This window comes from Octodon degus, unplaced genomic scaffold, assembly GCF_000260255.1.
Source record: "Octodon degus isolate 3935 unplaced genomic scaffold, OctDeg1.0 scaffold00060, whole genome shotgun sequence".
Taxonomy (NCBI): Eukaryota; Metazoa; Chordata; class Mammalia; order Rodentia; family Octodontidae; genus Octodon; species Octodon degus.
In genome coordinates, this window is record NW_004524636.1 from 3,549,211 (window position 1) to 3,561,004 (window position 11,794).

At 46.3% G+C, this 11,794-nt stretch overlaps 2 protein-coding genes across 4 annotated transcripts in view; both read right to left on the reverse strand.

Moving 5' to 3' along the window:
- Positions 1–3,426: 3,426 nt before the first annotated feature.
- Positions 3,427–10,032, reverse strand: Tmem230 (transmembrane protein 230). 3 transcript variants are annotated; one of them, XM_023718583.1, is made up of 4 exons: positions 9,914–10,032; positions 8,034–8,154; positions 6,133–6,255; positions 3,427–4,160 (listed from the first exon to the last, which is right to left on the reverse strand). In XM_023718583.1, the coding sequence occupies exons 2-4, from the start codon at positions 8,130–8,132 to the stop codon at positions 4,020–4,022; spliced, it is 363 nt and encodes a 120-aa protein (XP_023574351.1). In that variant the 5' UTR covers positions 8,133–8,154; positions 9,914–10,032; the 3' UTR covers positions 3,427–4,019. The 3 variants fall into 3 exon arrangements, with proteins under 3 accessions (XP_023574351.1, XP_023574350.1, XP_004634335.1); XM_023718582.1 differs by having other exon boundaries at positions 9,909–10,032; XM_004634278.2 differs by having other exon boundaries at positions 9,711–10,032.
- Pcna (proliferating cell nuclear antigen) overlaps positions 9,693–11,794 on the reverse strand; it is a 5,299-nt gene continuing 3,197 nt past the window's right edge. The window contains exon 5 of the mRNA XM_023718573.1: positions 9,693–9,962. Coding sequence (XP_023574341.1) covers positions 9,693–9,962 — 270 coding nt within the window. The remainder of the gene's footprint in view (positions 9,963–11,794) is intronic.

The window sequence follows — 11,794 nt, forward strand, 5'->3', positions numbered from 1 at the left end:
CTCCCCAGCCCCTCAAAAAGAAATGTTTAAAATCCCATTTATAATAGCTACAAAAAAACCCCCAAATCTGACAACCCCAAAAATGGGAGACTGAGCTCTTAGCAAGTCCAATTGCTAAGCTTGGCACTTCCCACACCTCAGGCCTTGGAGTCTTACAAGGCTGGAGACACAGGTTAGTGGAGGGCAGTATCCTAACATGCTGGAGGCCCTGGGTTCCCTCGCCAGGCACCACCAATCACAGATCCAAGAGCTGGTGGCCTGACTTGCCCAAGGCGCCTCCTGGTAACCCCTTCCCTGACGCCCATTATAACTCATGGAGTTTCTCTTCTTGGCTCTGCTGGGTGGAATGCCCTAGGGTGCTGATGCTGCTGTTTGTATAGTTTGGGCTGCAGGGAGATTCCAGCCCAGGGTGGGGTGTGTAAGTCTCATCTTAGGTTTCTGTGAGGAATAAGAGAATGGAAACCAGAGTCAGGAAGGAAAGCGAACACCTCAAAGCAATGAAGATGGACTCCACGCCAACAGGCCTGCCTCCTTGGGAAGCCTGAAGGGAAACTGTCCTGCTCCTGGTTCATGAACTGCATGGGCAGCCAGGACCTCAGGGACTGAAGTACATTCCACCCTGCCAGAATCTACCCCATCTTGGAGAACCCTGTGAAGGGGTCTTCCCAAAGCCTTCCTGTTGTGTTCCTGTCCCTTCCCATGCCTCAGACCCTGGAGCTACCCTTCTGCTAGAGTATACCGAGACACCATCGTCTCCTAGCACTGCCTGAGGAGATCTGGTGTCCTTGATGGGCACCAGTCAGCTCCTCGAACCTGGAAACAAGCTGCCGGTGTCTCATCACAATGCAGGCCGACTCAGGAGCAGGCCCAGGACACTGCGTTTCTACCAAGTGCCCTGGGGACACCCATGTTACCCATCCAGACCATAGCCTCTGAACAGAAGGGCAGGACAGGAAAGTGCAGTGGGAAGGGCAGTGAGAACACACAGGGAACAGGCTCCAGGAAAGGAAGTCTGACGCTCCCACAGCACAACAGGAGGGTGGTCTGCCCAAAATCCCAAGCCTCCCTTCTAGGACGGGAGCCTAGAAACTGAGGCCCAGCTCCACAGCTGGAGGCAGCTGAGAGAACACTGTCTACCTGGTCCTATACTCATGCATCCCCAGCGGCAGCACATAGGATCTCTCCCCTGAAACCAAAGGAGTGACCCACACCTTCTCCAACAGCAGCTCCCATTCCATCGGGGGCCTGCTCAGTGGTTTACGTGCCTGCTTAAGCAAAGCAGTCAGGTTCAGGATACTGTGGTTCAATCCCCACATCCTCAGACCTTCCCAGACCTGCCCTTAAGGAATCCTGAGCCAGCCAAAGAAATAAATAAATAAAATTCTTCGTAACTCTTTAGGGCTGGGGAGATAGCTCAATAGAATTAGTGCCTGCCTGGCAAGCTTAAGGTCCTAAATTCAATCCCTGGTAACCACCCCCTGCAAAAAAAAGAGCTCCCATTCCATTTGCTGAGTGCATACTATGTGTCCGCCTCCACACAGAGCCCCTCCTAGGTGGCCTCACCCTATGCAGCATTACCCAAGGTAGAACAGAAGCAACATGCCCAATACCATGTGGCAGGCAGTAAGGTCCATCTGTGCCCTCTGCACCACAGCCTGAACTGTGCTAGAGAAGCCTCGATGGGAAGGCACTCTACAGATAAGGCACCACAGGTTGCTGACCTGGACTTGGCCTGTCAAAGGTCAACAGAAAGTCACTGTGGTTGCTGTCTCCACCATGTTCCCTGGGTGCACACTGACAGAAGGCTACCTGTGCCAGCTGCTGTGCAACTGGTGAAAACTGTGCTGGGCAGGGGCCACACCTGCAGGTAGCACCTTTCCAAGTGCCCTAGCCAGCTGGCACAGGTCTACCTAAGATTTGAATTCAACAGGACCAGCCAGCCTGTCTGTATCAGAAAGGAACACAACGTCCTCCCAGGTCTGGCTCTTAAGAGAGGTGACATCTGCAAGCAGGGTTGTGCTTGTGGGAAGGAGGGAGGTTGTCTTCAACCTGAGTGACATTCGCAGGTTGGGTATAAAGTAACCAAAGGGTGGTGGGGCTGTGGGACACTGGGGTGTCCTGACCCACAAAACAGATTTTATCACACCCATTCAGCTGCCTGGACTTTCAGTAACAACTGTCTGGTTTTCAAGAGAAGTCAGACATCAAGATCACAGGAACCTTCTTTCTGAAACTAGACCAACAGGGGCCACAGGCTTGCAGCTTCTGCTCCTGCTCCTGCCCGACAGGTCATGCCTGGACCAGTGGCCATGAATCTGGATTCCCATTGCGCACAAAAGCTGGTGAAGTCAAGGGACCCGTAGTTCCCACTCCTTACTGTCTAGCCCTTCTCAGTCCCCCTGCTTAGACCCTGAGGACATCAATCCAGGCCCTGCCAACCTGAGCCTCACAACCAAGCCCCCAGCCCCACTGCCAAGAATCTCACCTGACCCTGAACTTATCTGAGGATTTGTTCTCTAATTTATGTATTTTGTATAGGGTCTCACTACACAGCTTGGACTCCTAAGTGATCCTCCTGTGTTTTCAGCCTCCCCAGCGCTGGGATTACAGGTATGCACCACCACACCCAGACTTAAGTGGCTGTCTTAGTGTGCCCGGGGGCAGGGCCAATGCAGCATGTGCTGCCAGGGATATAACCCCAGCTCCTGCACTTGCCTAGGCAGGTGCTTAGGCTGCTGAGCTATCTCGCTGGCCCTTCTCTGAGGATTTTAAATGATAAACATGTAATAAAAGTACTCAGCACTCACGAGGCTGAGCAGAATTGAGCCCAATCTCAACTGCACAGTGAGACCCGGTCTCAGAAAAAACAAAACAGTGTGAAAAGTAGAGCATGACTTATGATGGCAGCTACCTAAAAATCCAGGCAGTCTCAGGCAGTGAAGCAAAAAATATCATAAATAACCATTACGAAGACAACAATATGCAATGTATTAATTATTGAAACTGTCCTACTAATCGGTTTTGAAACTGTCTCACTGCTGTTTCTCAATAAAAAAAAAATATCATAAATATGCTACAATGTTTTCTGAAATATGTTTAAAGCACACTGATTTTAAGTCTGGAATTTGGATTTTGATCTTTTAATTTCTTTTGAGTATGCATCCCTGTTTTGAAAGGAAGGAAAAAGAATCAACTTAAGGCAACAGAGGCTTCCAAAGAACTAGGCCAAATCCTGCAATCTTTAACAAGGGGATACTGGAGTCCCTGGTGTCCTAAGGGGTCAAAATCCCTAAACAATTTATCCACATTTTCCATGAAGAAACAGCCAGAAGCCCAGTCCTTCACGGCATGATATGCATAACGTCTTGATCCACCAAATAATTTGCTAGCAGCCCTATGGGAAACTAGATCAGAGCTGGCCAAAGACTGGTCGTCAGAGACAATGTTTGTATTTTGAAAACTCACTCTATGGTACAAAAAATTCCTGGTTGCTGTCAATAACAAAGCAAGTAAAAATATTACAGAAGGACTCACACTGATACCTGATTTTACCCAGGTTTCCCATAGAACACGAAGGTGCAGATATGCAGAAGGGGGAAGGTTCTGAAGTATCTTAAAAATAAATACTTAACAAGGAAATTACAGTCTGCGTATTTCCATTTGCTGTAAGACAAAGTGACAGTGAAGACTGTTTAAGAGAGGGTAGTTGTACTACTGCTTTCCACTACACAGTCACGCCCTGCTTTCCGAGACAATTAACAATGCTGTTCTTCCATGTACATGCTCATGTGGAAAAACTTGTTGAGCTTTAGCCAGAGCCAGGAGATGAATACAAGAACGTGCCTTAATTAGTGAATTGTAAGCTCAGTAAACATCTTCAGGATGGACCCATAAAATCTGGCCACTTATTTGTTAAACATCTACTAAATGTAAAATTCCTCAGCTCTTAGCCATGGTTTCCACTCAGTATTGTAAAAGCTGGGTGTTGCTCCACCGTAACTCTTCTTGGGGTTGAGGTGCTAGTCATCAAAATCCGGAATGTCATCATAGGAGTAACCCCGGTAGCCTTTGGATGCATAGTAGGCAATGCGCAGGTGGTAAAATCCTGGCAGGAACACCAGAATGCCAATGATCAGGACTGGAATGGCCCGGTCTGCCCCCTAGTGGCAAAAGAAGGAAAACATTACAGTAGTCCACGCAACTCAATATATTTTACAATAAAGCCACAGGCCCAACCTAGAGATCACTATTTTAGTTTTCTTTCTTTCTTCTTTTTTTTTTTTAAACACTGAGGGCTCACTACATTGACTGGACTCGTAGTGATCCTGTTTTTCAGCCTCCCAAGCGCTGGGATTACAGGCGCGCCACCACACCCAGTCTCAATGGCCATCTCAGCACCCCCCAGGAGTAGGGCTGGCATAGCACACTGGGAGCGAGCCCTGGCCCTTGCACTCTGCCTAAGCAGGCACGTTAGTCCACTGAGCTATCACTGGGCTGACCCATTATTTTAGTTTTCTCAATATCTTCCTTGGGTAATACAGTACCAAGGGAAATGCTTGTATCTTTTTTCTTCCTCATTATAAACTCACAAAACTTTCAAGTACTAAATACTATAAAATCACCCATTCTTTATTCAGATGAGAATGGTTCATTTCCTTCTGCTCCTTTTTCAAAGCTCTCAGTTGTGCAGCCTAAGAACTGAGCCACTCTGTGTCCTGTCAATCTTTCCATCATAAGCACTTGCCAGTACTAGAAGCCTTCCGTGTGTCTGAACTGCACGAAACGTTCTTCTGCAATGCATGCAACACAATTTATTCCAGTGCCCACAGCTGTCGGACACTGTTTCCTTTTCTTTCTCTGTAACTGTATAGAAGCACTAGAATGCAGCTCCACAGTGGGGCACTTTCTGTAACTGTACAGAATACAATCAACTTGTTTTTCTTGGTTTGTGTCAGAGTAAGTTCAGGGCAACTTAGACACCATATAATGTGTGGAGACAGCCTGACAGGAAAAACCAGCAAAGACCACCTTAGGTCCTAAGACACCACTCTGCCTCTCTACAGGTGCTGCACCCGAACAGCAGTATGTACAAGTCTCCTATCCGGGGTTGGGGAGATGGCTCAGTAGAATAAACACTTCTGTGGCAAGCACAAGGATCTGAGTTTAAGCACCAGTTCTGAAAAAAAAAAAATTGTTTTCCTGACAAGTCTCCTGTTTCTCCCCACACTGACCAGTACATCTGTGCCACTCCTCAGCTGACGATAGCCTGTCACAGGTCAGAAACCCTGGATGCCAGGTTGAGCTACACGAGTGGTCCTACTGTGGCTGAGGACAAACTGCCCAATAGCTCAGAGCCCAAGTTTGCCTATCTGATGACACCCACCTCACAGAAATGATATGAGCTATTTACTGTTTTTCTTTTCTTTTTTTTTTTTCAGGATTGGAGATTAAATCCAGGACCCTCCAACTGATTTATATACATAGATTTTTTTTTTAAGCGTTTTTTTTTTTTTAATGTATTTGGTTGTTTCAAGGTCTCACTACACAGGTTGGACTCATAGTGATCCTCCTGTTTTCGGCCTCCCCAGCACTGGGATTACACACGTATGCCACTATGCCCGGACTCTCTGGCTGGCTCAGTACGCCCTGGGGGTAGGGCTGGCATGGCATGTCCCTGCACTTGCCTAAGCCAGCGCTTTAGTCCACTGAGCTATCTTGCCAGCCCCTTTCTGAGACAGGGTTTTGCTATATAGTTCAGGCTGGCCTTGAATTCACTAGCTCTAGCAGACCTTGAACTCCTGGTGATTCTCCTGCCTCAGCCTCCTCTGAGTGCTGGCCTTACAAGCATATGCCATCATCCCTGGCTTTTTAAAGTTTAACACAAGGTCTAGCTAAGTTGCTAGGTTGGGCTCAAGCTTGTGAGCGTCCTGTCTTAGTCTCCTACTCTGTTGGGATTACAGGTGTGGGTCACCTGTATAATATGCAAAGCACATTTCATCAAAGAACAAAATATGAAAGAAACATTTTTTTTTCTTTTTTCTGCTGGAATCTGGTGTACTGGATAGAATATAAAAATGACAGAGCTCTAACTCATATTTTAACATATCTTATGTGACACTCCCATCATCTTACCCCTTTGCTGATGTAGCCCGACAACAGGAGGGAGCCTATGATAATAAGAAAGGCACCGATCAAAAACAGCACAGTGGCAAGTGCGATGGCTTTGTAGGGGATCTTAGGAGGACTTTTCTTAAACTGAAAGAGAAACAAAAAACAAAGTCAAGGAAGCACGTTATAAAGATGACAGGGCAAAGACACCCTAAAGCGGCAAGCATAATTAAGAACGAGAACTGGATGCTTCAAGTATTTTAAATATGCATCTTCCCACCCAGTGTAGCCCCAGGATAGAAAGGAAAGGGACACAGAACAGATGATGATGCTCTAGCCATGCTCTAGCAGTCACTCTAAGGAGACCTCGAGGAGTATGCATTTGTATATATTTACTAAGTAGAACACGGACAGCTGTACTGAGATTTAAGTGAACACTATGCTATGGAAAAGTAAGGGAGTGATTTCTGGGATTCAAAGTTAGCACACTGTCAAAACTTTTAAAATACACAATTTCAGCGTTTTCTAAAGCACCATCTTATGAACAAGTTCAATTCAAAGTTTAGAGACAAACTTTTAGGGCCAAGTAGATAGCTCAGAGGCCTAAGCACCTGCCTGGCAACTGCAGAGTCCTGAGTTCATGAAACAAACTTTTTTTTTTAAGAGACAGGGTTGGGGCCAGACAGATGGCTCAGTGGAATAAGCGCTCCCCTGGCAAGTGCAGGAGCTGGAGTTCAATCCCTGGTCTCACAAAAAAGAAAAAAAAAGAAAAAGAAAGAAAGAAAAGAGAGAGAGGGGGTCTTACTTGTAGTTCAGTCTGGCCTTTGAACTCATTATGCAGTCCAGGCTGGCCTCAAACTGGGGTAACCTTCCTGCCTCAGCTACCGGCAATTACACATGTTAGTCACCATGCCCAGCACAGGTTCAAAGAGTAGGAAGAATTGGGGAGGGATACTTTTAGAGACAGAATCTTGCTATGTAGTTGAGGTGGGGCTTGAGCTCACTTTGTAGCCCTTGATGGTCTCTAACTTGCAACGATCCTGTCTCAGCCTCTTCAGTGCTGGGATTACAGGTTTCTTCTACTTCACCTCTAGCTCAAGTCTTAGCTAGAATATTCTTTTCTAAGGGGGATGGGTAAAAGAAGTGCTATAGTATTATAGTATCTTATAAATAATGCCAAGATATGACGCAAACTTAATATTATTTTGTATTTAGGACAGGGTGCACAAGGTATACAGGCCGATCACTGCGTAGATCGGGCTCGGAGTGATCCTCCTGTTTACAGCCTCCCAAATGCTGGGATTACATGCATGTGCCACCACACCAACTCTCAATCCCTGCCCCAGGGGTGGTGCTGGCACAGCAGGCCAGGGGATTGAGCTCCAGGCCCCTGCATCTGTCTAAGCAGTAATATTGTTTATTATTTACTATTTGTCACAAATACCTTTAATAAATTGGATCTTGTGATATCAAGAAGAGTCCCACAATCTGCTGCCTTCAGCAGTTAGATTCTCCCTTAAAAGATGAACTTTTTTTTTTTTTTTTTTTTTTTGGTGGAACTGGGGATTGAACTCACCCTTGCGCTTGCCAGGGAAGCGCTTATTCCACTGAGCCATCTCCCCGGCCCTAAAAGATGAACTTTGACTAAAGTATAACTAAATGTAGTCCTTAAAATAATTTAACTTAAAACTAAGTCTATTTATTTGATGGATAAACTTAATACTTGAAACTATAGGTCTCTGGCATTAAAAATGTTTATAAACTGAAATTGCTTTGAAACTGCCGTACCACCATGCCCCTCTGCAAGTTAGAGCCAGTCTCAGACATGAGTTACTTCCTGCTCCCTCTAATTCCCAGGGCCTCAGCAAAACCTCCACCTAGCTCTCACTAGCCTGCCAGCCCTGTCCATTCCCATCCAAGTTTACCTGAAGGTCAATGTAGCCATCGTCTGTGCTGGAGAGCCTTGAGTATTTTACTTTACTACTAGGAATTCCAGTAGCCACGTTGGTTCGGGACGGCATCATTACACACTGACGCAGCTACAGTCTAAAACAAAACATTGTTATTGTCTATAGGTGACAGTACATTATAGCCAATGACTTCAGATACCATGTACTGGAGTTCCGGACCACCATGCTAGAGTGGAACTGGCAATACAGACGTCAAAGCCCTTAAAGTCTGGTATTCCTGACAGCTAAAGCATCCTCACTATGTGTCTACTCTGGTCTATCCACTTAGGATGACAGGACATTCACCAAGAACTAGACAAGTGTCCTCTGCTACCACCATTCCCTGCTTGCTCATTTTTCCAGAGTCACAGGTAGAGTAGGTGAGAGTGGGGCCTTAAATCCAGGTGCACCTGGCACCGAAGTCCACATTTCCAGCTACTCCCCATAGCAAGGCCTGTCGTGTTTGGTGTTCCCCTCTCCCTGCACTTAGGAACATGTTCAAGAGATTTTGTTTGCTAGAGAGGCAAAGAGAGAGGAGGGAACAGAATACACTCACATCAGCATTTTGCTTTAAGGAAAAGGACTTGTACAGCTTCTCTGTTTGGATCACCTACTGGCTATCGGCACTACACCAGTGCCTTCAGATACATCTACCTCTCAGGCTCATCCCCAGTCCTGAAAATAGTGCCATTTCCCAGACTTCGTAGTTTCCTAGGCAAGTCAGATAACTGCAGGTGTAATTCAGTGGTACAGCGCTTGCTTAGCTTTAAACTAAGCTAAGCTCCTGGGTCTGATCTCCAATGCTGTCCAAAAGAAAAGAAGTGTGGTTCATTGTCCAGAATATCCAGTTTGCCGGTATGTGGAATTTTAAAACAATGAGACTTAAAAATTAAAAAAATTGAAATTTGTGCATGTTTCCTCCATAAAGGTAAAAAGTTATGTGAACAAAATAAAGTCTTGGTTAGGTGCCAGGCATTATTCTAAGTGCTTTATACTTAACAAAAATTAACTGTACAGCTGATCTCAAGTAGCACCGTGAAAGAAGTTTTTGTCCCTTTTTGATTACAAGTCGATTGAGCTATTGCACACTGAAAAATTTGTAAAGCTAACCCAAACACTTTTCTAAAAGGATTAGTTCAACTGTGTTAAGTTTTTGAGGTTTGTGATGCAATGACACGATTAAGCTTAATTCTGTAACAAAAGTTCAAACTAGGGCCAGGGAGATGGCTCAGTAGAATAAGCGCTTCCCTAGCAAGCGCAAGGGTCTGAGTTCAATCTCCCGTCCCCCTCCCCCCAAAAAAAGTTCAAACTACCAATACATGGGAGTTTGGAGAGCATTTAATCACATCTAATGTGTACTGGCGTTTTCTACAAAGACTGCGCACGTACTGTGCTATTCACTCACGCCAAAATAAAAAAAATTGTAGGGCGCAAGTTAATGAGAAGTTGAATGCGTGTACTTGGCAAAGAGGAATAATTCTAAAACGGAAAAGTCATGCAGGAATATTTCCAAAGAATCAGTCCAAGTTTCCAGAAGGCTTTTCAACAGCCCCAGGCAACCTCAAAATCTCTCAGCACCCGTGCTAGAAGGATTATAAAGTAACAATAAAGTGCCTGCTGGCACTGAGCCTCGCGTTATACCCCTCTACATACGCTATTTTCCCGATAGTCTTCAGACGTCGCCACCGAGAGAACTACGAACCGACGCGAGGTCAGGCGTAGGATAGACAACACCGGTTCTGGCGAGGGGCCAAGCGCGCTCCGGCGGCGCCCGAGGGCCGCGGTGTCACGGTCGGCGCAGCACGGGCTCGAGGAGGAGGGCGCGCCCGTCCCGGCCGCCGCCGCCGCCGCCTCACCGCAGGACGCGCCGCGCCGTCCACGTGCAGGAAGCTCAGCCGCCGAGAGCTGTGGGGAGCACTAATGCCGCGTAGCACCCCCAACCTAACTGCCACCCCAAACCCCAGCGAGCTGAAGCGCGCGCCGGAAGTGGCGGGTCGTAAGAGGACGCGCCGGAAGTGCGTAACGGGAGCGACGCCCTCTCACCGCACTGCGGGCATGTCCCGGGCTAGCCTTCTGGGTTGGCCAGCTACGTGCGGCGTCCGGCCTGGGCCTTCCCCGGGGGGGCCCCGAGACCAGAGCCCGGAACCAGCCTACACCCAAGATCCCCGCCCACCTGGGTCGTAGTCGGACCCTCAGCAAACTTGGGGCCGAGTGGTGCGGCGGGCTCTCCGGGAGGTGGAATCTGGGCGCCAAGGCTGCAGGGTGCTCGTCCCGCTGCTGAGTGCCCAACCCTGCAGATTCACGCCGCGACCTGCGCCCCGGCGACAGCACTCCGCGGCCCTCCTCCAAGTTAGCAGGCCTCACCCAGGTTTATATGTCCATAAGGAACATTTTCCAGCACAGGAAACTTTCTTAAAGTTTATTAAGATAGTTTCTATCTCATAAAGGACGCTTGAATCGAGGCCTGACAAGTACAGCCCCACAACTATGACAACTTATTAGGCATCTATGTGGCCCATCTTTCCCCAGATCCATGGCACGAAGTAATCTGGTTCCGGGCTCTGGACTGTCAGATACAGAAGTTCTACCACCCCATAAACTAGTGGTCCAGGTACTATGACAACAAAGATGTTGGCCACTTAATCCTCACCAGGCACAAAACACGCTAGTACAAAGCATCTCATCATAACAGTAAACCAATTAAATGTGTGGCGCCCCTCAGCAGTGAGGAGTGTATTTCTGTGTTCCTTCATAACTGCAGTCTGCACTTTCTAAGTTGATCCACCATGCACAGGATTTACATAATTTCATCTTTTAAGGGAGTGAAGTCCTAAACAAGGACGCTCAAATAGATTTTTGTAATTAAGACTCCTCATGGGGCTGGGGAGACGGCTCAGTAGAGTAAGTGCTTGCCTGGCAAGCCAAGGGCCTGAATTCAATCCCTGGTTCTGAAGGGGGAAAAAAAAAGACAAGCTTCCTCAGGCTCAGGCCCCTAGGCAGATTTACCAAAGCTTCCAAGCCTCTTGATTCTCTCTGCTAAAGCAGTGCCCTGTAATAATACAAACCTTATGAACCACATGCCTTTGGGCACAACAGGTTTCTGAAAAGTGAATTTTTGCTAAAATGATTAAAGTAATTCAGTCTACTCTCCCATTTGCTTTTGAGTTCAAATTAAATACTAAGGTATTTGATAATGAATTTCCCTAAAAGTTTTGGTCACTTTTTACACTTAAAATAACCTATCTCCATAAATGGATTTATACTAGATCACTTTAAATTTAAAAAACAATTGCTTTTACATGAAAGTGTAGTTTTTCTTGAGGATTTAAGAAGGTACTCTGCAAATCATGCTCCAAATGAATGTAGTCCTGGGACATCTGAAATTCAAATAACTTTATTTAAATTGAAAAATACAGTCAAGCCCTTTTGTTATAAAAATCACCCAGAATATTTAGGTAAGGCAGTATTTCTAGGCTAGCAACAAGATTTAACTCTGGACCTCTTTAAACAAGTGTAGAGAAGAGGAAAAAAAAATAGGTTATTTACAGAAAATAATATCTACATATATACTCAGGTACAAATTTGGTGACAAAAGAAATGCATCTCGGAAGCAGTTTTTGAAGAGCTGAGTTTTACTTTCTTGATTTTAAGAACGTCTAGGATCCTTCTTCATCTTCAATCTTGGGAGCCAAATAGTACTTTAAATGTCCCATATCAGCAATTTTATACTCTACAAC

Excerpts from the sequence above, each read along its gene's own strand:
- Tmem230 (XM_023718583.1), bottom strand. The coding sequence starts at position 8,132 with ATGATGCCGTCCCGAACCAACGTGGCTACTGGAATTCCTAGTAGTAAA. Across the intron at positions 6,256-8,033 it reads ATGGCTACATTGACCTTCAG|TTTAAGAAAAGTCCTCCTAA; the intron begins GTAAACTTGGAT and ends TTTCTCTTTCAG. Across the intron at positions 4,161-6,132 it reads CGGGCTACATCAGCAAAGGG|GGGGCAGACCGGGCCATTCC; the intron begins GTAAGATGATGG and ends TTTTGCCACTAG.